The 24241-nt window shown below is 40.1% G+C and overlaps 1 protein-coding gene and 1 long non-coding RNA gene across 2 annotated transcripts; both read right to left on the bottom strand.

The window, feature by feature from the left end:
* Positions 1-146: 146 nt before the first annotated feature.
* LOC147310807 (uncharacterized) lies at positions 147-612 on the bottom strand. The gene is made up of 3 exons (XR_015125293.1): positions 534-612; positions 337-448; positions 147-256 (listed from the first exon to the last, which is right to left on the bottom strand). It is a non-coding gene; the product is annotated as an uncharacterized LOC147310807 (long non-coding RNA).
* Positions 613-19254: 18642 nt separating this feature from the next.
* On the bottom strand, positions 19255-23858 carry LOC147310806 (uncharacterized). The gene is made up of 5 exons (XM_086266521.1): positions 23705-23858; positions 23304-23427; positions 22755-22963; positions 20891-21036; positions 19255-19591 (listed from the first exon to the last, which is right to left on the bottom strand). The coding sequence occupies exons 1-5, from the start codon at positions 23856-23858 to the stop codon at positions 19490-19492; spliced, it is 735 nt and encodes a 244-aa protein (XP_086122647.1). The 3' UTR covers positions 19255-19489.
* Positions 23859-24241: the final 383 nt, after the last annotated feature.

The raw sequence follows: 24241 nt of genomic DNA, 5'->3' as shown, positions 1-24241 counted from the left end.
CTAATTGTGGCAATGTTGTGAAGAATCACACATGCCACAATAATGTCATATGCCCTTTCTGGGGTGACCCTGAGTCTTTGCAGGCACTGGAACCGGGCCTTAAGCATTCCGATAGTCATTTCAATTCTGGCTCTTGTCCTGCAATGAGCCAGGTTATATCGCTGCTGTGGGCCCGGTTCAGGGTCAGGGTAAGGGGTGAGCAAATAGGGTAAACATGGATACCCCCTATCACCAAGCAAGTAGCCAGTGAACTCTCCTAAGACAGAAGGATACACTTCAGTTCAAATGTCCCTGAAGCAATTGGTCTTTATATATTTTAAAGTATTCTCAACTCACCATGTCCAAATTTTGTGCTCAGTGTACATTCACGGAATATTTGTGAGTCATGGACAGAGCCTGGCTGCTTGGCTTCCACATTTGTCATAATGTTGGCAGCATCACATATGATCTTCACAGTGCAGAGAACACAAATTAGCATCCATTACTATAATGAAATAATTTGTTAGTTTGAAATGCTACAGGGAACTATGTACCTGTACATTAATGCTGTGGAAAGACTTCCTGTTCACATAGTCTCCTTCATTTACTGAAGGAGCAATGATTGGAATGTGAGTGCCATCTGTACACGCCTGGGAACCCTGAAAATAAATGTAGAATTTAAGTAGTAGTCCAAGTATCACCACATCATACATTACGTTTTGGTCACCTTGATACCTGCAATTTTGTGGCATCCCTCTTTGATAAATCTTGTGGGTCTATGACCGGGGAACACCACACACGAGTACAGGAGACGTTTCAGTGCAACTGTAACATTCCTGACTGCCCGACAGACGGTAGCCTTGGAAACGTGCTCAGCGTCACCAATATTATACAGAAAGCTCCCGTTTGCAAAAAACCGAAGTGCAATACAAATAATATGTACAGAACTGAGAGAATGTCCGCGATGTGTCACATGCGTAATATATGGCCTGAAGATGTTATTCAAATAAATTATAGATTGTGCTGAAAAACGGTAACGTTCGCACAGAAACTCATCAGGAAATGATAAAATGTCCAAACGCGCTCTGATCACTCTCTCCCGGCGGAGAGATCTGCAGAGAATTTGGGCTTCAACATCTACTGGCTCTTCAAGGAAGGAGCACGCCATGTCTGACACTTCCTACAGTCAGGTTTCCGACACAGAGGCGGAGAACGTCAGGGTTAGTTGAAGTAAACCTGCTAGGGAGCAGGTTAGCTTCATGGCGTGTGTCGTCATAGTGACTCACTCAGGCTTCAGCTGAACTCGCTTTGTGAAACCGAAAACCCAGAGTTTTCGTTAACTCAGGGTATACTTACTCAGTTTTTCCACTAAACCGGCTTCCTGAAACAGGGCCCAGGTGTGTTCGGGGAACCGGAATAGCGAGCTCAGAGTTAGCGCGATGATTTGGTCTTGGATGTTTCATTTGATCTTGGATGTAGTAAGCGACGTACGAAGCACAGGGCCCTGGTGTTCTGTGCTTAGTTATCAGTCTGTTTGTTTTTGTTTTGTTTATTTGTTTTTGTTTATTTGTTTATTTGTTTATTTATTTATTTATTTTTGGTTCTGAATTGTACACTTTATTATGTTATGTAATTATGTACTATTTTTGAAAAAAGAAAAACTAATAAAAAAAAATTTAAAAAAATAAATAAATAAATAAAATCTCTGATATCACAAGTTTCTCCAATACTTTCATCACAACTGGTGTATTAGCATCCAAACACTTTTCTGAAATGTAATTCAGCATGTTACTTAATTACTCCCAGGAGACAGTACTTTGTTACACTAATTTGAACCAATACATTATTTTCACGTCTCCCTGAAATGACCTGAAAATAATCGCCTCATACCATACCAGTTAACAATGTAAACCTCTACATTACACTCCTTCACACCAACACAAATCCCTGTCATAATGAGGACACAATTAAGATCTTGCTCTTAGGATTTAGCACAAAGCAGACAGCCCAAAGCAAAAATCCAGTGGGGTTTTTTTTTTGTTTGTTTGTTTTGCTTTGGGCTGTGTTTTGAGTACACAATGCATTTATAATGCATTAACTGAATGAGTGTATAGGTGGTTGTCAGTGCACTGTCAGCTCAGCAGCAGATCCTTCTATCTCAGGAAAACCAGAGCCATCACAGGTGACCCCTTGCACCCCTCCGACCACCTGTTTGACCCACTGCCCTCTGGTTGGCACCTCAGGTCAATCTGGTCCCACACCTTCAGACTCACTAAAAGCTTCTTTTCCTGGGCCATTTGTACTGTTAACAAACACTGCACAGTTGGTGTGGAGCACCCATAATTTTGTTGTACATGTACAAAGGGGTTATTCTGCTCTATTCTAAAAAGGCTCTATGCAAATAATTATAATAATAATAATAATAATAATAATAATACATTTTATTTAAAAGCGCCTTTCAGAACACTCAAGGACACTGAAAAGTAGTAAAAGTAGGCATAAAAGCAGGGAATATGCACAATAATGAGAAACATAATAGAAGGAACAGATTAAAAGCAGTAAAGTGGAAAGGTTATGTGGAATAAGCTATTTTGAATGGGTGAGTTTTGAGTCGAGAAAATGAGGTGATAGTTCTCAAATCAGGAAGTAGGGAATTCCAAAGTCGAGGAGCAGAGCAACTGAAGTCCCTGCCCCCCATAGTGACAAGACAAGGGGAATAAACGGTGAGAGAAAGAGTAGAAGAAGATCTAAGACACCGAGATGGGATTGTGATCTGAACCAAAACATAGAGATATGGAGGGGGGAGGACATGAATAGCCTTGAATGTATACAGAAGTATTTTAAAACTGATGCGATGTTTGACCAGAAGCCAGTGTAGCTGCTTCGGGACCGGGGAGATGTGGTGAATAGAAGGAATCCAAGTGATAATACGGGCAGCAGAGTTCTGGACACGTTGAAGTTTATTGATGGATTTTTGAGTGAGGCCGAAAAAAGTGAATTACAGTAATCGATCCGTAACAAGGCTTTGAATAAGAATGGCATGTGGGGTGAGAAAGGGACAGAGACGGTTAATGTTACCCAACTGAAAATAAGCAGAGCGAGTGACATTATTGATGGGAGAGTTAAAGGATAGAGTACTGTCAAGGATGACACCCAAACTTTTCACAGAAGAAGAAATGGAGACCGGCATTTTATTGATAGTAATAGAGAAACTATTAGTTAGTGATTATTTATGATGAGAAAATAGAGAAAACAATCATATGATCCATATGAGAAAAGACTTTGGAAACAGCAGGAAGGAAAAACTCCCTTTTAACAGGAAGAAACCTCTGTTAGAACCAGGCTAAGGGAGCAGTGTGCCATGACTGGTTGGCAGGGGAAGAAGACAGACAAATATACACTGTGGAAGAGAGCTGGAGCTTCTGATACCAAGTGTAAAGCTAATTGCTAGAAAATGTCATTTCTTTTTTTGTAATCGAAGTCTTTATTTGTTTTTAACATTTCACAACACGAAAAAACAAACAAAACAACCAACGAAACAACAACAGGAAGGAAAAAAAAAACAATAAAGAAAAGAAAAGACAGCTTTCAATCCCATAGTTAATCCACCTTTATACTTCGGGTCCATTTTCAATACCTGTTAACTAACAGTACACCCGTAAAAAAATAAAAACAAAAAAAAAAGGACAGTTAACTCAAATCTTTAAGTCATTCCCTTACTGAGTGCCTACACAAACAAACAGTGCAGCAAGCGTACAACATAACTAAAGATAATTGCCCTGACCAAATAAGTTCCAACCATCTCAGCCAAAAACACGTCCCCACGATTTGTCAAAACCCTCCCTATCATCATTAATCCTAGCCAAGAGTTTTTCATACGACACCATTTTCAGCATAGTTTCTTTCCACCTATTATATTCTGGAGGAGATGGTTCCTTCCATACACTCAGAATAACTCGAGCCGCTGTGATCACCCCCACCTTTATAACCACAAAGTCATATTTTGAAACCCCAGGTAACACCGACCGATCCCCTAATAAGCACAGTCTTGGTGACAGGGGTATCATCAAACCAATCCACCTTCCTATTTTGTCCAACACTTTTTGCCAAAAGGGATAAACTTTCCCACATTCCCAAATAGCATGTATAAATGTCCCTGGATCTGAACTACATTTCCAGCATACATTACTGGGACTAATTCCCATTCTATAAAGTTTGGATGGAGTGAAGTACCACCTGTGTATTAATTTATACTGAGTAAATTTACCCCTGGCCTCCCTTATATACTTATCAGAGAATGACAAAATTCTGCGCCAGTCTTCTTTAGAAATTGCACAACCCAGATCCCTCTGCCATATAATCCTCAAGTTTTCACATATCTCTTTTTTTGGATTGTTAAATAGTTTGTAGAAAACAGCCGCCCTATGTGCTGTACTGGACAATTCTAAAAACTCCACCACCATATTCGAGCTTTGAGCAAATTTTCCTTTGGTAACACAATCCCTTATTTGTAAATATTTCCAAAAATTATTTTCTCTTATCAAACCGTATTTTCGGGTTATTTCAGCAAATGACATAAACACTCCCCCTGAGTAAAGATCACTTATCCTGCGTATGCCTTTGACAAGCCATTCCTTCCAGAACACAGTTTTCCGCCCAATCCGTACAGCAATATTGTTCCATAGCGAGGCATAAGGTTGTCTTAGATGAGATGCTCCACACAACTTGTGCACCTCTACCCAGACAGCTTTGGAATACCTGAGCACTGGGTTATCATGAGAGTTTTGTCCATTAGTTGCCGCGCCCTGTGAGAAAACATCCAAAGGTGTGAAAGGGCTCGCTAGTTCCTGTTCGATCTTCATCCAGCTCAGCTCAGAGCCCAATCCCGTCCAGTATTTGGCCAGTCTTGACAATCCAAAAGCTAAATTATACAACTTCACATTTGGGAGGGCCATTCCCCCAATGTCTTTAGAGGCCCACATTTTCTTTATATTCACTCTCGGCTTTTTGTTATTCCACAAAAAATCTTTGATTAACTTCTCAAATTGACTAAATATGTGCAAAGGAATTTGTACAGGTAACATCATGGAAACATAATTGAACTGTGGGACCACCATCATTTTAATCACATTAATTTTACCCCATAGTGTAAGATTCAATTTACCCCATTTATCCAGATTTGTTTTTATCTTTAGGAGGAGAGGTTCCACATTTGAAAGCATAATATCCTCCAAGTCGGGTTTTAATAATATTCCTAAATACTTCATACCTGAAGGTGAGTACTTAAAATTGAATGGAGTAACGCATCCAGAATGACATGATGCTGACAATGGCATGCCCTCCGACTTGTCCCAGTTTATCTTATAACCTGACAACCCTGAAAATGACTCAACACACGTGAGTAGTGCTGGTAGAGACTGCATGGGATCCGTCAATACTGCTAAGATGTCATCAGCATATAGAAACAACTTGTGTTCCATACCCCCTGCATGAACACCTCTGACACCCCTGTTTGCTCGGATAGCCAAGGCCAGCGGTTCCAGAAATATTGTAAAAAGCAACGGGGACAAAAGGCACCCCTGTCGGGTCCCGCGAGTAAGATGAAAAAACCCTGACACCAACCCATTTGTCAAAACCGCTGCCCTTGGACTTGCATATACAGTTTTGACCCAATTACAAAACCCAGGCCCAAACCCGAACCTTGCGAGGGTCGTCATAAGGAAGCCCCATTCCACCCGATCAAAGGCCTTCTCAGCATCCAGCGAGAAGGCCGCAACTGGGGTTAGGTTAGATTCGCTTTTGTGCATGAGATGAAGAAGTCTTCTAATGTTATCACCGGAGGACCTATTTTTAATAAAGCCAACCTGGTCACCATTGATGATATCTGGTAATATATGATCCAGGCGGGAGGCCAAAACCTTCGTCAAAATTTTGCAATCAACGCCCAAAAGGCTTACAGGCCGGTAATTTGCTGGGTCCGACAGATCCCTATCCTTTTTAGGAATAAGGGAGATCAGTGCTTCATTAAACGTACTTGGCAAGGAACCTATCTCCAATGCCTCAAGGTAAACTTTATGCAGGACTGGGGCTAAAATATCGATATATTTCTTATAATACTCAATCGGGAAGCCATCCAAGCCTGGCGATTTCCCATTCTTCATTAATAAGATCGCAGCCCTGACCTCTTCTTCCGTTATAGGCTCATCCAGTCTCGTTTTCTGTTCCCCAGAGAGAGTAGGTAATTGTAGACCTGAAAAAAATGTCTCCACCTCCTCTTCATCAAGCGCACCAGCAGACGTATACAAATCTTGATAAAATGATTGGAAAATTGAATTTATTTCCTTCGATGAGGTTATCACTTGGCCGTCCTTCTTAATCATAGATATATTATTCAAATTATCTTGCTGCTTCAGTTGTCTTGCCAATAGTCTTCCACTCTTTTTGCCACCTTCATAAAATTTTGTTTTGAGCCTAAATAAGGCATATTCTGCCTTTTTGTTATAAATGTCATTCAACTGGTATTTTAATTTACATATAGTCTGATATTTATAATTTGAATATTGACTCGCTAAGTCCTTCTCCAACTCCCGTATTTCTTTATCCAAGGTTTCTACCCGTTCTAGATCACTTTTCTTAACTTTTGATGCGTATGCAATCAGCTTTCCTCTTACATATGCTTTAGATGCTTCCCAAACTGTGGCTACTTTGTCTGTGGAACCCATATTGATTTCGAAAAAAATTTTGAGATCCTTTGTTAACTCCTCACTAAAACTTTTGTTCTGCAACAACATCGTGTTAAGCCTCCAGCGACCCCTCTTCGTTCTATCTGTGTTCAAGTCAATTTGCAACTCTACTGTGGCATGATCACTAATGGCAATGGCACCAATCTCACAGTCTACGACTGAATCGACCAGAGACTTTGATATTAAGGCGAAATCTATCCTCGAATATGTTTTATGACAGTTGGAGTAAAATGTGTATTCCCTTGAACTGGGATTAACTAACCTCCAAATGTCCGTTAAGCAAAGATCCTCTGCCAGTAAATGAACAGCCTCTCTGTCCCTGGGTGTAGACGTACCCCTGGGGTTACTCTTATCAATTATCCCATCCATCACCTGGTTGAAATCCCCAGCCAATATCACCTGCCCCACATGATCCCCTATTATCTTGTTAATTTTGTGAAAAAAATCTGGCTCCTCCTTATTAGGTGCATAAATATTGCACAAAACTGTTCGAACCCCATTAATTAAGGCCTCCAAGCATATAATGCGTCCTTCGTCATCATTATACTTCTTCAGCAACACGAAGCTTAATTTCTTATTAACAAGGATCAACACACCATTCCGTTTACTCGAATATGAACTATGAAAAACGGAGCCCACCCAGTCTCGTTTAAACTTTTTTGCCTCTTCTTCCCCCGCAATGTGGGATTCCTGAATAAACGCTATATCTGCATTTTTAGATTTTAAGTATGTTAGAACCTTCCTCCTCTTGATTGGGTCCCCACATCCGTTTATGTTCCACGATATTATTTTAGTATACCTGTTCATCACTTTCTAACAGAAATGGGGTAAAGCACACCTTGTGCGCTTTACAACACAACACAAATACATGCATAGGCACTCAATATTACAAAACCCATCTGGTCTTATCAAACTAGCCGTCATTAAAAAAACAAAAAAAAACCAAACAAACCTGAACAAAACCAACCCCCTTCTTTGCATAGCAACTCAGAACAACGTTGCTAAGCGCCCCCTCCCTCCCCTCCTACCCAAGCCTAACTAACTTTAGCTTGAGACCCCAAACTGCTCGTGGTCCGTGAGACACGCTAATCATCCGACAGCAGCACCACCACCGCAGCCCCATTGAGCCCATTGTTTGTTTGTTACCTTATTTTAAAATTCACATACACTACTCCGATCTGTTACATCATGTCCCGCATTCCTCTAAGTCGACTCCTGCAGAAATTTCTCGGCCTCTTTTCTGTCTTTGAATGCTTTCTTTTGTCCGTTCCACGTGAAAACGAGCGTTGCAGGATACATCAGCCTATGCTTTACTTGTAGCTCTCGGAGACGCCTCTTCACCGGGTTGAATGCCTTCCTCTTCTCCGCCAGCTCCCTTGTAACATCTTCAAAAAAGGAAAGCTTGGCGCCTTGCCAATCGACTCCACGCCTCTCTCTGGCCACCCGAAGCACTTTCTCCCTAGCAGATGAACGTAGAAAGCGGACATGTATCACCCTGGGAGGCTCGTTAGGTTCCGGCATTGGTACAGGGGAACGATGCGCACGTTCAATTTCAAATTCACTTCCAGAAAGCTCAAGTGCTTCGGCCAGTATCTCCGTCACATATTTGTCCACGTTCCCAGGTGTCTCCACACCTTCTTTGAGTCCAATGATCCGTACATTATTCCTCCTGCTACGGTTTTCAAGGTCCTCCACTCGCGACCACAACGCCTCCATCCTCTTCTGGAATTTGTCCACTTTTGCCTCGGTAAGCACGCTGGCATCTTCCATGTCTGATATACGTTGTTCCGCCTCCCCTAACCTCACTTTTATATCTTCCACCGAATCTTTCAGTTCTTTAGTGGCCTCTTTAATAGTGGTGACATCTTTTGCTACGACCTGAAGAGTAGCGTTCATTTTCTTAATTTCTTCAAAAATGTCTTTTTTGCTCTCGCTCCCTATACCTTCCTCAACTACTGGAGAGGCGGCCTCAGATGCAGATGCACTTTCGGGTGGTTCCGGAGCGAGGCTAATGCTAGCTTGCTTCTTCCTCGTGGTAACTCCCTTAAAAAAGTTTGCTTTGTTGTTACCGGCCATTTTCCAAAGACGGTAATTCTTGAAAAGCTTCGAAGTCCACAAAGGGTGTCCAATTTACGACTACAGCTGGAGTGTATGTTTCCAGAATCAGAACATTAATCAACAGACTTTAGGAGCGCCTCTAGTGTGCGGCCATCTTCTTCGGCGGTCCCACGTGACTCGAAAATGTCATTTCTAATTGCGGAGAACTCTGATTTGTGTACGTATGAGTCAGAATCAAAGCAGGCCTTTGGAATTGTAACACGCAAATATACATTTTATGGGTAAACATTTTGGTGTCATTGAAGATGTGTAAAGCCTCACTGGAATAATTTGCGCTGTATTAACAGAGTGCTAGCACTTTCTTTGCAAAGCTTTACCACCCTTCCTGTCGTGTTCATCAAATCTGTCATGGTCTGGCTGGCAGGCCGTGGGGATGTGAGGCAAAGAAGGACACAGGCGCGGAGCTCTGTGTGTAGACAGTGCCTTTATTTACAGTGTGGTAAATACTGATGCACAATTAATCCCCGTGCTCCATAAGACTCCCATGTGTGTCTTCCAGTGGCATCCGTGTTCGTGCTCCCCGCTGTCGTGACTCTGCACACCCTGTGCGTGCTGTCCTTCCTCTCCACGCTCCTATTGTGGGGAAACAATGGAAGCAGCTGTTAGACACTGACCCCTGCGGCCACACACGATCTGCACCTTCTAGACTAAACCCCACACACTGACTTGGGAGTCTAACACAATGATCCCACGTCGGTGGGAGCTCCAAGATTCTCCTAAGTAGCTCCCCCGACGAGCCCTGATCAGCAGCAGGCTTCAGCTGTGGCCAGTCCCCTAGCAGGGTCCTGGGTGTGAGCGACCCAGGACCCTGACAAAATCTTTTTAATTTACAAATTAAAAAAACTCGTATGACATCCTCTACACTATGCACTTGAACATATAAAAGTGATGACCACATCTTTCGTTGAATTTTGAGAGTTTTAATCAACTTTGTTACATTTGTGGTGTTCCCAGTCAAAAGTGACCACAATAGAAAATGGATGGGAATCCACCGCCTACCCCTTTGGCCTCTGACCCCCTGAATGACTCACTGAATGACCCATTGACCAACCCACTGAACTGAATTTGGTGGTGAAAAATGTTTCTTATGTAAATTTAAGAGCTGTTAAAACTGACTGGTTAATTTTGACCGGGAACACTAAAGTGAACACAAGGGAGGGACAGACTTAAGTTTTACTTATTTTAAATAAGACATACATTTTATTTGTGATCCTTAAATAAAACATTAGGTGTAAATTAAAGTAGGTGTAAATGATAATGTTGCCTGTTTATTACCGTTCATTAGTGATGGCTCGCTTGAAGCTGAAGCTCCGGTGCGTGTGTCAAAAAAATCAACACACTGCTTCAGAAGCACTGTGTCGAAGCTTGATTCGTTTGGCCAGAGTCACGTGATCAGTGACGTTCGAAGCTTCATTTAGAACCTAACTGCTTCGGTGTCTGATTCAATGGTTTATAAGGAAGCGAATCATTCGCGGGATTTTGGAGTTTTGATGGTGACAGATAGTGAACCACTGATCATTCCACTGAGAGATTTGGAGCCAGCGAGGAATAGAGGAGGTTCTGTTGTGTGGGAGGATTTTGAGTTGATTTTGGTCGATCGGGTGGGTTTTACAGCTTTGTGTTCTGGCCGTTTGCTTTTGTTTTGTGCGCGTTTATTTTATCTGAAAACGGGAAAAAGGTAAAATGTCAAACATCTGCTTCCATAATATAAATATCATTAAATAACTTTAGAAAAACTTCCACTTGACTCTTTACATGTAATGTTGTAAAAATATATATTTTATTGTTTAATTAATCTGAAAATGTTAGTCTGCCAAATGTGCAGCAATTTAATCTATTTATTCTCTTCAGCTGATAGTTTGTGTGGCCCAGGTAGACTGTATACCTGCATCTCTACCAGTTTCTCTGCACTCCAGCCTCCTCTGGGCCATGTGAAGGGATGTTCCTTAAGGCAGGAGAAATGATCTCCACGAAAAGGAACAGGTTCGGCCATCACACACTAGAACAAATTCTCTTCTTAAATACAAATGAAAAAGGGTTACTTTAAATGCATCATGTTTTTCATTTGCAAGTTCATAAGCATTTTCCCTTTCCAGTTCACAATCAGTTCTACCCCCAGGTCAAAAATATGTCTAGGAAAATTTCCCTAATATAATAATATTTATAAATACACCCGTCTAGCGATTAATTGCATAAGTGCATGGAGGCAGGACCTCACAGCAGAAGCATACTCCATAATGTGTTGTACATTATTATATGTATATTATATGTAATGTGGTATTTTTCAATTATTGTATTTACCAACATCAAGATGTCACAAGCAAAGAAAGACCACACAATGGTGCATGTTTAAACAAGGAGAGTTTACTGGTCAAAACTATTTATTAAACAAATAAAACACATTTTTTCAACCACCAAAAAATACATGTTCAAAGCAACACAACAGCGGCCCAATATCAGACAGAACTCCACTCTGTAGAGCAGTGGCGTGTCTAGAAAATTTTTGTTGGGGGGGCCAGGTAGGGGCACAGATTTGGAGAAGGGTGGCAGATGTAATTGGCAGATAATGTTTAAAATAAAATTCTACCAACCGTTAACCATAATTCAATAACCCTGTAAACCTAATAACCAAATGCGCTTTTAACTCTTATTAGAATGAGATTTTAACCACTACGGTGCAAAGTTTTTAGATACTGCGTTGATAAAGTACAAGAGATACAATCAGTGCTTTGTCAGTGTTTACTCAGCATTCAAGGACAGCAGTATTTGCATAGTATTTTTACTGACATATAGTGCACATATGTTTTGGGCAAAAACATTTTTGAATATTAAAATACGAACATTTGTAACAAACAAATGACAAATTAGCCAGTTCCAATGCAAAACTTTATCTGCCTGTTAAAAAAAGAAGATAATCTTCTCACAAACTGGTGTTTGATTTTGAAACAGGAAAAAAGTGGGGAAACAACTGAAAAGACTAACATTTGAATGAAACCTGAAAGCAAGTAAATACTTTCTATGCTGCCTTATGGTAAACTTTGGTAATATTGATAAAGAACAACACTGGCTGATGATGAAATACAGTCAGCTGGCATGGTGACACTGCCAGTATTAACCTGCAAGACTGGACTGGGACAGAAAATCGGGCATTTTGACTAGAGACCGGCCCACCAGGTAGTAAAGCCATAAAGACTTTGAATGAAAACAAATGCTGTTCTGTTGTGACAGTCCCATATGGAAAAGAAATAGTAAAAACTTACATGATTTACTCATGAAAGTGGCCACTTTCTCATTACTTTCATATATTGTTTTAGTAAGTATCCAAAACATACAAGATTCATTATATAATCTTTCAAGGGATCTTATATCTGTTTTTACTCTTGTATGCTTTTCATACAAGTTTCACACAAGACAGATACAAACTTTATAAGATTTATATATATCTTTTCCATATGTACACTGTCTTGTTGGTATATGTATGATTTCTATACATTTTACGTCAGATAAAAACTTTGGTTGTAAGATTTAGATAATTATTTAATAAAAGCTAGATATTTTAAATGAGAATAAGAAAGAAAAGTATTTCTTTGTGCCCCGCCTTTCCCTGTTAATGCCCTACCTGGCCCCCTGGCAAAACTTTCCTAGGCCCGCCCCTGCACAGTTACCAGCTTTCAGCTACTTAGAAAAGGATCCTGGTGTTATTTGTCTCTCAGAAACAGTTCATAACTTCCCTTCAACTCATTCATGTCACCTAAAAGGTAAACCTGTTTCTCCATCACTGTTCAGCTCTGATGATTCAGTAAGGACATCTCCTGGTTTCATCTTCATGTTTCCCTCTCACCACATATCCAAACCGACATCATGACCAGCAGCTTTACAGCTGTGGCTCCAGCAAACATCAGCTGATACTAGAAATTAATATTAAATAAATTCTAACAACAGCTGATCAAGCTTAAACGTGCTGCTGTTGTTTAGCGCGACATCTGCTGGTTTCCTCTTTCGGCGCAAAGTGGACGATAAATAAACAAGAGAGAAAAGCCGATCAGCTGATCATTGATCAGTTTCATGATTGAAGTAGCAACAGGAGAGGAAGGGGGAGAGAATGAGAGAAGAAGAAGCAGCTGTGCAGCGTAAAGACAGAATAACTCCAGGTTTGTGTCTTTTTCCATTCTAGCTAAAGTCCGGGACAAACTGCGTCTCTTCTCAGCTCAATACGAAACGTGTAATATTTTCTCTGAATGAGGGACCATTCCATTTTTTAAGGAGCCGTTGGCAACTCTACTAACTAACCTTATGAATAAAATAAAGTTCACTATCAGTAACATCATAGAACCCACCCACCTAAAAACTCCATCAAGCTGGCTAGAACGCAGTACGAGTTATTGCAACTGACAGTAAAAAGTCAGCACAACGAAAATAAACTCCACCTAAACTTGGTTTATATCTGACCCAGATAGACTGCAGGTCATAACTTCTTACCTGAAGTTCAGTTCACCTGACACTCGGACTGGTGGCCGCCTCGGGTCTCTCCTCCTGCCTCCCCTTCCCTCATCCACCTGCTGGCCTCTGTTGAAGCCCCGCCATAGCCACCACCAAACAACGGAGTTATTTTTACACATCGACCTGCATCTGGCCAATCCACCACCTCTCATTGTTCATGCCATTACAAAAAAAAAATAAAAATAAGTCACCGGGCATATGCCCGGTATGCCCGATGGTCAGTCCAGCTATGTTAACCTGCAACCAAATCTGCAGCTCCATACAGCAATGTTACGACTTAGATTATATCTTATAACTCATAACTCTTATGTTAGCTCCCCCCAGCAGCCTACTGTCTGAAATATTCAACGGCTGCAATAATTCTTTAAGTGTTATTTTTTCCTTGGTATTCTAATTTCACCGAAGTTTACTAAACTCAACAAACTTAATATTACTTACCGGGACATTTATTCTGTCCTCATTTTCTTTCACCGAAAAATTGTTTCCTGCAGTGACGTCTTTCGCGCTTGGCTCTCCTACCTTTGCTAACGTGATGCACATAGCGCAGAAGCCGATGCTGCATTCACTTACACTCGGATATCTGAGCTTCACCGTGAAAACATAATCGGACATTTGATATTTGATTGAATTTTATTGTTTTGCCTTTGGGGTGGCACCTGGGGTGGCCAGTCTGGTTGGGGGGGTGGCCTGTGCCCCCCCAGGCCACCCCGCTGGACACGCCACTGCTGTAGAGTGGGCAATCGTAATGAAGCAGTTGGTTTTATTTTGTGCATTCAAGCTGCTCTTCATATTTTTGGCCACCAGATGTCACCAGAGAGGACTGTGTTGAAAAGCTTCGAGTAATGAACCGTTTTTCAACACAAGCTTCAGAAAGCTTCATTTGGCCATCACTACCGTTCATTGGGGACGGTCTCAGAGGAGTGCCGCCTCCACCTTAATTACAGATCATTTCCAAAAAATGGGATAAAAAAATAACCGGTATGAATCTAGAGCGCTCTGCTATTACTAATTTTTGTCATGGTCCTGGGTCGATGACCCAGCACTTTCAGTTTATTATTATCTTTTTTCTAGTTTATTCTGATTTTGTATTTGTTCTTAGGGTTTGAGTTGTGTGTTTCTATCATCCCTACCTGTGCCTCCCCTCTGTGTTCTGTTCGTGTCCCCAGTTGGTAGTGTAAAACAGTCTGTGTGTTTCCTGTTTTACTTTGTAGGTTTGTCTCGTTATGTCCATTAGTTCCAGCTGTGTCCCCACCTGTCTGCCATTTCCTAATTACCTGGTGTGTGGATTTACACTGGGTGTCTGCCTGTGCTCCTCATCATGTCGTCTGTGTTCATCCTCTGTGTTACCCTGCGTACTCTACATCACTTCGTGAATCCCCTGCTGTCCTCCCTTCATGTTCAGGTTTGCTGCTCTATGGTTTAGTTTCTCCCAGTTTAGTTCATCCTTAGTTCTGTTTTGCCATCCCCACTTTATGTTCGGTATTCTTAATAAATCACCCTCACATCCTGATAAGTGCTGCATTTGAGTCCTCCTTCCACACGTCACACGGCTGCTGCCCCCAGTCGTGACAATTTTGTTCACAAGTGATAAGACAGTCTTTCACCACACTGACCTGCACAGCAGGAGCTGACTGACAATGGAAACGTTAACTTTCCACAACTATTTAGCAAAAGCAAAATAGAATAATGGACCCACAAGTCAGTTCAATACATGACTTCACCCTGTTCAAAGTGTATGACACCAAAAGAATTAAAGGTTGAAACATGAGCATGCTGCCTCAGTAACACAAACGATATACCAGACCGACACTAGGTGTGAATATCTTGTGACAACTAATTTGTACATAAGGTGTAGTTTTGTCATGCACTATGTGAATAGGTAAAAAAGTCCACTTTGAAAACACTTCAGCCGAGGTTAAACCAATTAAGAAATTCAATCTGACAGGCAGGCGGACACATGCTGCCTAATATTGCTTCCAGGTGACAGCATAGAGATACTCAGTAATAAGAAAACAATGACATCCAACAGCCCCACTTACACCCTCAACACATCCTGTTTTTGTACTCATTTCTGTGATGTGTTCATGGTGAGGATCTTGAAGTTGGGTTTGTGGTTCATAAGTATCTCTCTAGTGCTACCGAGGAGGAGTGAGCATAAACAGATTATCTCTTCTTATGTAGCAGGTAATTTTAGGTGCATAAATTCAATCAGCTAAACAAATATTGCCAAACATAAAGTCTATTTTCTTCTAAGCAGTTTGTAACACATTATGCTTTGGTAGCTAAATGTACAGTTGCTGTATTTCCATGGAAAAGACAGAGAAAAAACACTTTCCAGAGATTTACAAGAATGAAAGAATGACGAAACACAAGAGAAAAACGAAAATGTATAAACTAGAAATTTTACTTGCTTATATTATGGATTGTGGCTCAAGAGTTGGCAGTCCATCTTGTAATCGGAAGTTTGGACAATCTCGGTCGTTGTGTCCTTGGGCAAGACACTTCACCCGTTGCCTCCTGGTGGTGGTCAGAGGGCCCAGTGGCGCCAGTGTCCGGCAGCCTCGCCTCTGTCAGTGCGCCCCAGGGTGGCTGTGGCTACATGTAGCTGCCATCACCAGTGTGTGAATGTGTGTGAATGGGTGGATGACTGAATGTAGTGTAAAGTGCTTTGGGGTCCATAGGGACTAGTGAAGCACTATACAAATACAGACCATTTACCATTTTATTAATTTTTTAGTTTTTTTACTGGATATTGAATCTATACACGATCCATTACACGGTGAATATTTATGAAAAGTCTCGCCAAACTGAAGTAATAATTTTGTGTCATTGAAAAAGTTGCATGAAAAATAGTATCGTTTTGTGTTGGCCAGTGGTTCTCAAACTTTTCACAATGAGTACCACCTCATAAAATAAATGGCTCTTGAAGTACCACCCTTATGACCTCCATTAAAGTACAGTAGTATAGGCCTCTTTAAAACCACATACAGTTTACAAGAGACAATTTTCTTTCTTATATGAATGTTATTTATTTAACTGTCATAAACAGGATGTGACAACTGATAATAACAACAGCTGTGCTGCATTAAAACAGTCACAGCAGGTGGGATATCCGGTCTTCAAGTGATGAAGTATGAACAGGCTTTAATAAGGCTCTTGTGTTTTTAACATGTTTTAATGTTTTGTATCTTGTTCTATTTAATCTGAACAAGCCCCTAAAAACAGTCAGTGATCACTGTCGGCCTCTCTCGGTTTTTATCACCACTGTTCATTTTACAGCTCAGTTTTTAAACCCTTCCGATGTAACTACAGCCCAGCCCATGCAGCAGTATATGAATGACTAACCTCGTATTGTGGATGGATTATCTCAGTTGTTCTCCTGACTGAAGTTTGGTCCGTTTACAGCATCCTGCCATGCGATTGCATTTGTCCTTAACCATCGGGAACCTTCACGTTAGCTTTTATCGAGTGGAAAAAAGTTAGCGTTCATCCTCCAGCTTCACTGTGTTCATGCTAACGTAGCTGTGTCGCGTAGCACATCATTATCATCACATCATCATTACCATACAAACGTCACTGCTGTTTAGTTTTCTGTTGTAGTTCAGTGGGTCATTCATGGGGTTGTTCAGTCAGTGTGTGTGTGTGTGGGGGGGGGGGGGGGGATTCCCATTCATTTCCTATGGTGGTCAATTTTGACTAAGAAAACCACATATGTAACAAGAGGTGCTCATCACTTTTATATGTTAGAGTGCATAGTGTGGAGGATATCATAATTCAGTTTTGGCACAAACACGACAGGAAGGGTAGTAATGCTTTGCAAAGAAAGTGCTAGCATTCTGTTAATACAGCACAAATTATTTCATCTTTAATGACTAGAGGGAGCCACAATTTGAGAACCACTGGTGTAGGATAAAATAGTTAGTTTGCCAAAGTCTGCCAATAGTCCAACATATTGTGAGAAAGGATCAGGCAGTGGCGACCTTGAATCAGTATGAATGAACTTGAGACTGCAATAGTGTCCCTCTTGTGTCATTCTTTCTCTCAGTATGGATTTGCAGATAGGGGATCAAATGACTACTTTTGAAAAATTATGCTTTGTACCCGAAATTCTGGGAATCCACCTCACTCTATAGAGGGAAGGACCACTCATTTCTCTCCTGATACCAGTGGCCTATTTTAGGATGACATTTTATGTATCCTATTTTTACTGAAGGTGAAAATAATGTGTATGAGTAAGGCCTTTACAGCCCTCAGATGAAACTGAGCTGAACATCTATGGGAGACATTTGAGCTTTCAGTGAAAAATGGAAAGAAGGTCAGCTGAAATGGGTGCATGTCCCATTCAACTTTAGCTGGAAAAATATCTAAGAAAATAGATGGAGTGATGGTTAGGAAGGATCACTCTGCAGAGGTTTTTGGATTTAATTTTTATTGGTTAAAAGAAACCATACAAATCTATTTTGAAATAAAAGACACATAAAGACAACAGGCCATTCAAAAGTCAAGGTATGATATTTGCTACATGTGATGACAAATACAATGATTTTTTGTTCCCCTCCAGCAAAACAACAGCTTATCGTGCAGATTAACTAAGAGGTTACAATTACATTTATCCTTAATAAAGGATATTGAACCGATTCTGTGGCTGCTGATGGGCACACCGTTTTCTCCAGCTTGAAATGTGTAAACTACGATAAGTAGGTATCCCCCACCCTCAACAATGTGTATCATAAAATGATACAAGCGATGAGACAGAAACCAAACTGGCCACTAATGGGGAGCTTGAGGTATATTTATAAAAATATAATATTATTAGCAATAAGGCATGTAGTACCGCAATAATTAGAAATTGTACCATTGTTGTGTGCGTGTGCAGAAACACTGAAGCACGTGGAAACTACACAAAACATAGTATAAAATATTGTAATTTGAATACAAGATTAAGGCAAAGTTTCCTTGAAGATTTAAAAAAGTAAGTAAGTAAGATGTATTTATAGCACTTTTTACTGATAAAAATCACAAAGTGCTTCACAATAAAACCAGAAATATAAATAAAACAAAACAATGAGAAAATTAATTAAAAACTTGTTTGTATAGAAATGTCTTCAGCTGCTTTTTGAAAGAGTCAGTGGGGTCTGCACGGCGTAAAGACAATGGAAGAGAATACCACAGCTTTGGTGCGTGAAAAGCTGGATCCCCACGAGTTTGGTACGTAGGACCAACCGTGACCTCTGACCTGAAGACCTAAGAGCAGGGAAGAATCATGAGGTTTCAACATGTCAGAGACAAAATCCAACCACGATGCTACATGTACAATCCACACTTACTATTTTGAGGAATTACATCAAGTCAATAGCTGACATTCTTTTAATAAAGTAAGACTTTAAAAAGATTAAACTAATGGATAATATTATAGGTCAATAAAACCATGTGCCTTTAAGAGGTCAGTTCACCCCTCCTCTTTACTTCAGTACTACACAGGTTTTCTACTATTGCACAATACAACTTAATGAACTGTCAAATACTGAAGAACAAAATGTTGAGAGCACAATATGAGCTGTTCACGTCTTCTTTTTGAAGATACTGAAGACAGATGAGTGAGCTACAGTACTGTGCAAAAGTCTTGAGCGACCCTCATTTCTTTATATTTTGCTTCTAAGGAGCTAAACTTTCTTGTAACATTTTAAACTGGTCATGATCAGCAGTTCTCTAAGGTTTCTAAAGCTCTTTCAAAGTTATACTTTAATCAATGCCTACTTTACAGTCTATTCAGTCAGTGTCAACAGGTCGTATGGATTGAGAAAAAAAGCATATCTGGGTAGAAAACTGTTAGTCATGGTCTGGGCCTCAACACCAGCTTAATGGAATAAAGGCAGCCAGCCCACCCACCCCCCACCCCCCCGCCCTGAAAACTACTAACAGACATTATAAGCAATCTTGCCTATGAGAGTTCAGGCTATGTAGAAGAATAAGTTTGGTCATATGAAATATTTAAAGTTCCTTAGAATTGTGCAGACTCTGTTTATGCATTTGTGTACACAGTTGTATTTACTGCAGATACTGTATTTCCATGTATTTTTACATGTTTTAAGACATTGTTGAACCTATTACCCATTTTCCTAATAAGATATAAAGAAATGAGGGGCAGCTCAAGCCTTTTGCATAGTATTGTAAATGTGGTGAGGATGCAGCTGAACTGGAACGTTCCTCATTTCAACATAGGTGGAGTTTTCGCAATCTTTGCTGCTGTTCTGAAACAAAAAAAAACACAAAAGTGACACATCACCTACAGCAGGATTTCTTTTCAAGTAATTAGTTTAGTAACATTAAGTGCAGAGGAGATGCAGACATTTCGGTTTTCAATTTGCCTCATTCTTTTGATAGCTTTATTCTGTTAAATGTATTTAATAATAATACTGCTGTTAAAACTGGGTGTTCAGGCACGGCACAAAGGCAGGACAGTTTTTATGGATGTCTTTCAGTATCTTATTAACTGTCTGCTAACTCACTTTGAAAAAACTGTCTACAAATTGTGAAACAATTCCAGAACAATGGTCTTCAATGTAAAATAGAATAACTTTCTACAGTACATAACAGTAAAAGTTTCCAAGAATCAGGAGAAATCTTTATGCTCGAGGGACAAAGGATCAAAGTCACAATCCTCCGGTCGGCATCGTCGAGTGGAAAACTCTTCTGTGGTCAGATGAAGCAAAATTTGCAAACATGGACAGTGATTCTTTGGGATCAGAGAAAACAGGGAGAAAAAGGCTGGTGTGTGCCAAATTTTTCAAGAAGTAGAGTGAAAATCAGCGGCACATTGGCATCAAGATATAGAGAGGAGGTCAGGAAAGAGGTGGAATAGTGAGTGTATACAGCCAACTGTAAAACACAGCGTGATGGTTTGGGGCCACATTTCAACAGTGGTGTCGGGACGCTTGTCAAAATTGATGGAATTTATGTAACAAAGAAAAGCAGTAAGTACAGCTTTTACTTTGATGTTTCATTTCAAAGAACTCTTGAGGTTGACACGGAACATCCACTGTGTGTTGTTATGAGCTGAACAATTATTTTATGGCTTTGTATCGTCGTCTGTTGTGAATGTAAAAAAAGCAGAATTTCAAAGCAGCTTATAAACAGCTTATACTGAGTTGGAAACAAAAATCTTTTTAAATTGTAATTGGAAAAACAAACAAATATGATTTCAGACTAAGAAAGTCTCAAAATAACAACGATCAAAAGAAGCTCCCGAAGCCCTCAACAACAGTGAAAGCTGTGGTCATATCATAGACCTTATATAAAAGTTTAAACCTGAATTCTTTCTCATTTAGAAAATGAACTACGGCTGTGTAAAAATCTCTACCAAAACATCTCCCTTCATCTATTACCTGGCTGACCATCATAAAAGCTGCTTTCAGCTGCTTTGTGGACCTTTTAACGTTGCGTCCGGGCAAGATGATAACAAACATCTGATAAAAAACACACTAAGACATATAAAGACATATATCGTAAATTACAGCCTCAGAAAAATAGTAATTCTGACAGATAGTCACCATAAGCCTCATGTAGAAGGAGGTGATGATACAGCTGTACACAAACATCAGGGCCAGCAGACCAATCAAAATCCACATGAGCTGATGGGACTGAGGGGGAGGAGGTGAAGGGGGAGGAGTACACTGTGGTGTGGTTCCCAGTTGACCTAATAAAAACAGTGGTTACTTCCTGTTTGTACTTCAGTGGTTTGACTGACGTCACTAAACACAACGACATGAACAGCAGCCAGTTTCACGTTCAGAAACATGCATTATTAGGTTTTGTTGTAAAGACTGTTTTACACATTTAGCAGCACAGAGTATCCAGCCAGCTTCGTCAGTAGCGTGGGTGTAGTTTGATCAGATCTCCAATCTCTTGGACATTTAACCCACTGAGGTCTAATTTGTCCTCAGCGATGACACTCATCACAGCCTTAACCATGTGCTAAACTGAAATGGTTTTTAATGCATATCAAACAGAGTTACATTTTGCCCTGATTGCCAGGACATGGTTGAACAAAAAAACGTTTAACAAGTTGTTGTTTTTTTTAAGTGTTACAGTGATTGCGAGGCACACACCCCTAACCCACACAGGCACTGCAGACCATCTACTAATGAGAATGTTGATGGTTCAACCCTGGCTACTGCAGTCTGTATGCCAAATATCCTCAGGTAAGACATTTACCCCAAGATGCATCAAAATGTGCAAATGTTAGAAAAAAATGCTTGTGTGAAATAGTGAATGAGGCATGCTGTATAATCACTCTGAGTGTTCAGAGCAGAAAAAGAACCCGTCGATTTACCATTTTCATCATTCTGATTGAAGATTCTGGGTGTCTGTGTTGATACAGTGCTAACAGTCTTAACAGAGTTTACCTGCATATCCTTCTAAGACACAGCAATGCATTTTTGTCCTGTGTGGGGGACGTAAATGTGAGACGTCTACATCAAGCACCACCTATGCAATCTATGAGTCCTACTGCACAGTAAAGAGGATATCCTGGGCTTTTTATCGCAAAATTTGTGTGGTTTGGGCTAAAAGACCACATGGACTTTGCAACTTGGACACAAGGGAGGTTGAGTCATTATGATTCTGTTGCTAAAAAAGTCTCAAGTCTTAACTTTGATTTAGTAGGATCGTGGGTTTGTATTTGCAACTTTAACAACACATAGTTCCTAATTTTACCACCTCCAAATCAAAACTTTTAGTCTGTACCTTTGAATTGCACAGCAGGACTTACTGTGCTTATACTTTTTGCCGCGTTTCCTGTCTTATTTTAATAGTCTATGTGCATTATGTTTATGTGTCCCTGCTGCGTTCACAGCTGTCTCCCCTCATCACCCTTGTGCATATGTTGTCTAGGACCTGCTCAAGTCACTCTTCCCGTGTGGTTCCCAGCAGCCTGCCAAAAGGTTATTTGTTAAAATGATTTCGTGTTCGGACATGTTTCCTTCATCTTACTGTTTTAATATTTGTGAAAATTTGTGAAAGAATGTGTTTTATGTTTTTTTTAATGATGGCCAATACGCACAGAGAGACCACAACCAGTGAGCAATTAGGCTGAAACCGAACTTTTCCCTCCCCCATAACAAAAACTAGCCAGCAGATGAGTATGCAATGAAGTGCAAAACACAGCTCTGATAAACAGAACAAGCTGTCTGCAGAGCTAAACTGTGACTTGTTCCAAACTGAAAACTGCTCTTTGGAGGGAGACTGTAATCTCAACTATTCTAACAGCATCTGACAGAATCACAGTATTTGATGCTCTAAAATGTGGACGTTCTGTTGCATCATTTGTCATTTCAGTCTTTCACTTCTGCAGACAAAAAATAATAAATAAATAAAATGCAATTTCTGGTTTTATCACTTTTTGTATATACATACCTTGTAGTTGCAGTTTAATTAATTTGTTTGCTGCACTTGTCACGGTTTTGTCCGTCCCATCCTTATTTGTTGCTGACCACTCACATTCATACTTTGAGGTCCATCCCTCTGGCCCAGCATTGAGTAAGATGAAAATGTACTTGAATGGAGCGTCTTTAAGTACGATAATGTTATGACAGGCTTCAGATTCAGTCTGGCAGAGCATCTTTCTGAAAGGAAACAAAGAAATATTAGATATGCAGCTAGCATGACCCAGTCTAATTATTTTAATTGAAATAATGTTAAAATTGCAGCAGGCAGAATTCTTGAAAATGGGAAAAGAAAACCTACAGATTTTTGAACATAGAACTGCTACAGACTTCATACAGACACCTTTTTGTCATACAAACATTTGATCAAAAACATAAAGAGAACTTCAGTCAGCAAACATGAGTTCATACAAGTAGTACGAGAATTTCTCAACATCCTGCAGTGAAAGAGAAAAGCTTGGTTTTGTCATCTCAAAAACAACACAAATTCACTAAAACCAAGAGACATGCTTCGACATACTTCTCTGGTAAAACCTTGTTGAGTCGAACATCTACAATTGTCCCAGTGTTTGCTGTAAAGTTACAGCTGATGAAAACTGTATCTGGGTTATTAGTCTTATTCTGTGGCTGGATCACCTCAAAACCTGGTAAAAAGAAATTCAGAAACAAGGTTAAAACTTTCTGTTTTTTCTTTCTGTCATTAGAGTCCATGTGGAGAGACATCTAAGGGTAAATGTTTTATTTACTGTACCTTTCAATAACATAACACACTGACCATGAGAAATGCAAGTCCATATTTGTGTTCTACTGTGGCCATTTTTTAACTCACTGGACCAGCAGTTCTCATTAATCACTAAAGTTGAAAAATTAATTACTAAAATTAAACTGCTACAGTTTAGAAGGTGAAACTGAAAGTCTTACCATTGCTTGGGTAGAATAAGGAGCTCAAATAATAATAAATAAAGAAGCTTTTGAAGCTGGAAAGTATCATCGTCTTCTCCCCGTTGTAAAAAAACACTAAGCTGATTCTCACCAGATTCTCCTTTTGTACAGAGACTGCATTAGAAACTGTCATTTGAACCTTTTGGTTTCTGTGGGCTGTGCTCTTTCCTGTAGTCGTCAGATAACAGACATTCATTTTTTCCTTTTTGTTCACTGCCAGAAGAGTTCACATCACACTGTTTCCGGGACTACAGGAAATATTTTGCATTTCTTGCTGTCTGTTTACGTTATTTGGAGTTACAACTTTACTGGTGCTTTATGTGCAGCTTTGGAAAAAGACTGAAAAGACTTTAACTCATCACTCTAAAATCCTAAGCCATTTAGATCTTAGCAAGCACTTTATTATAAATACTATATAAACACTAAGCCAAGCACCTTTTATCAGCCTCAGTTCTTACTGTCATGAGTTTCCAAACATATTTCAATGATTGCTTGCACCGGGCCAACATACACTTA

This window comes from Aulonocara sp. 'chitande type north' Nkhata Bay, linkage group LG16 (genome assembly GCF_057382095.1).
Source record: "Aulonocara sp. 'chitande type north' Nkhata Bay isolate Kocher_YH1m ecotype deep benthic linkage group LG16, A_spYH_male_GT1.1, whole genome shotgun sequence".
Classification (NCBI taxonomy): domain Eukaryota; kingdom Metazoa; phylum Chordata; class Actinopteri; order Cichliformes; family Cichlidae; genus Aulonocara; species Aulonocara sp. 'chitande type north' Nkhata Bay.
The sequence above is the reverse complement of the archived record's forward strand: the minus strand, read 5'-3'. Positions and strand labels throughout refer to the sequence as shown.

What these genes read in the sequence shown, in the direction of transcription:
- LOC147310806 (XM_086266521.1), bottom strand. Translation starts at nt 23,858, where the DNA reads ATGACAGTTTCTAATGCAGTCTCTGTACAAAAGGAGAATCTGGTGAGA. An exon ending in CTTATTCTACCCAAGCAATG is followed by an intron (nt 23,428 to 23,704) that starts GTAAGACTTTCA and finishes TCTTTTTACCAG; the next exon opens with GTTTTGAGGTGATCCAGCCA. An exon ending in AATTAAACTGCAACTACAAG is followed by an intron (nt 21,037 to 22,754) that starts GTATGTATATAC and finishes TGTTTTTATTAG; the next exon opens with GTCAACTGGGAACCACACCA.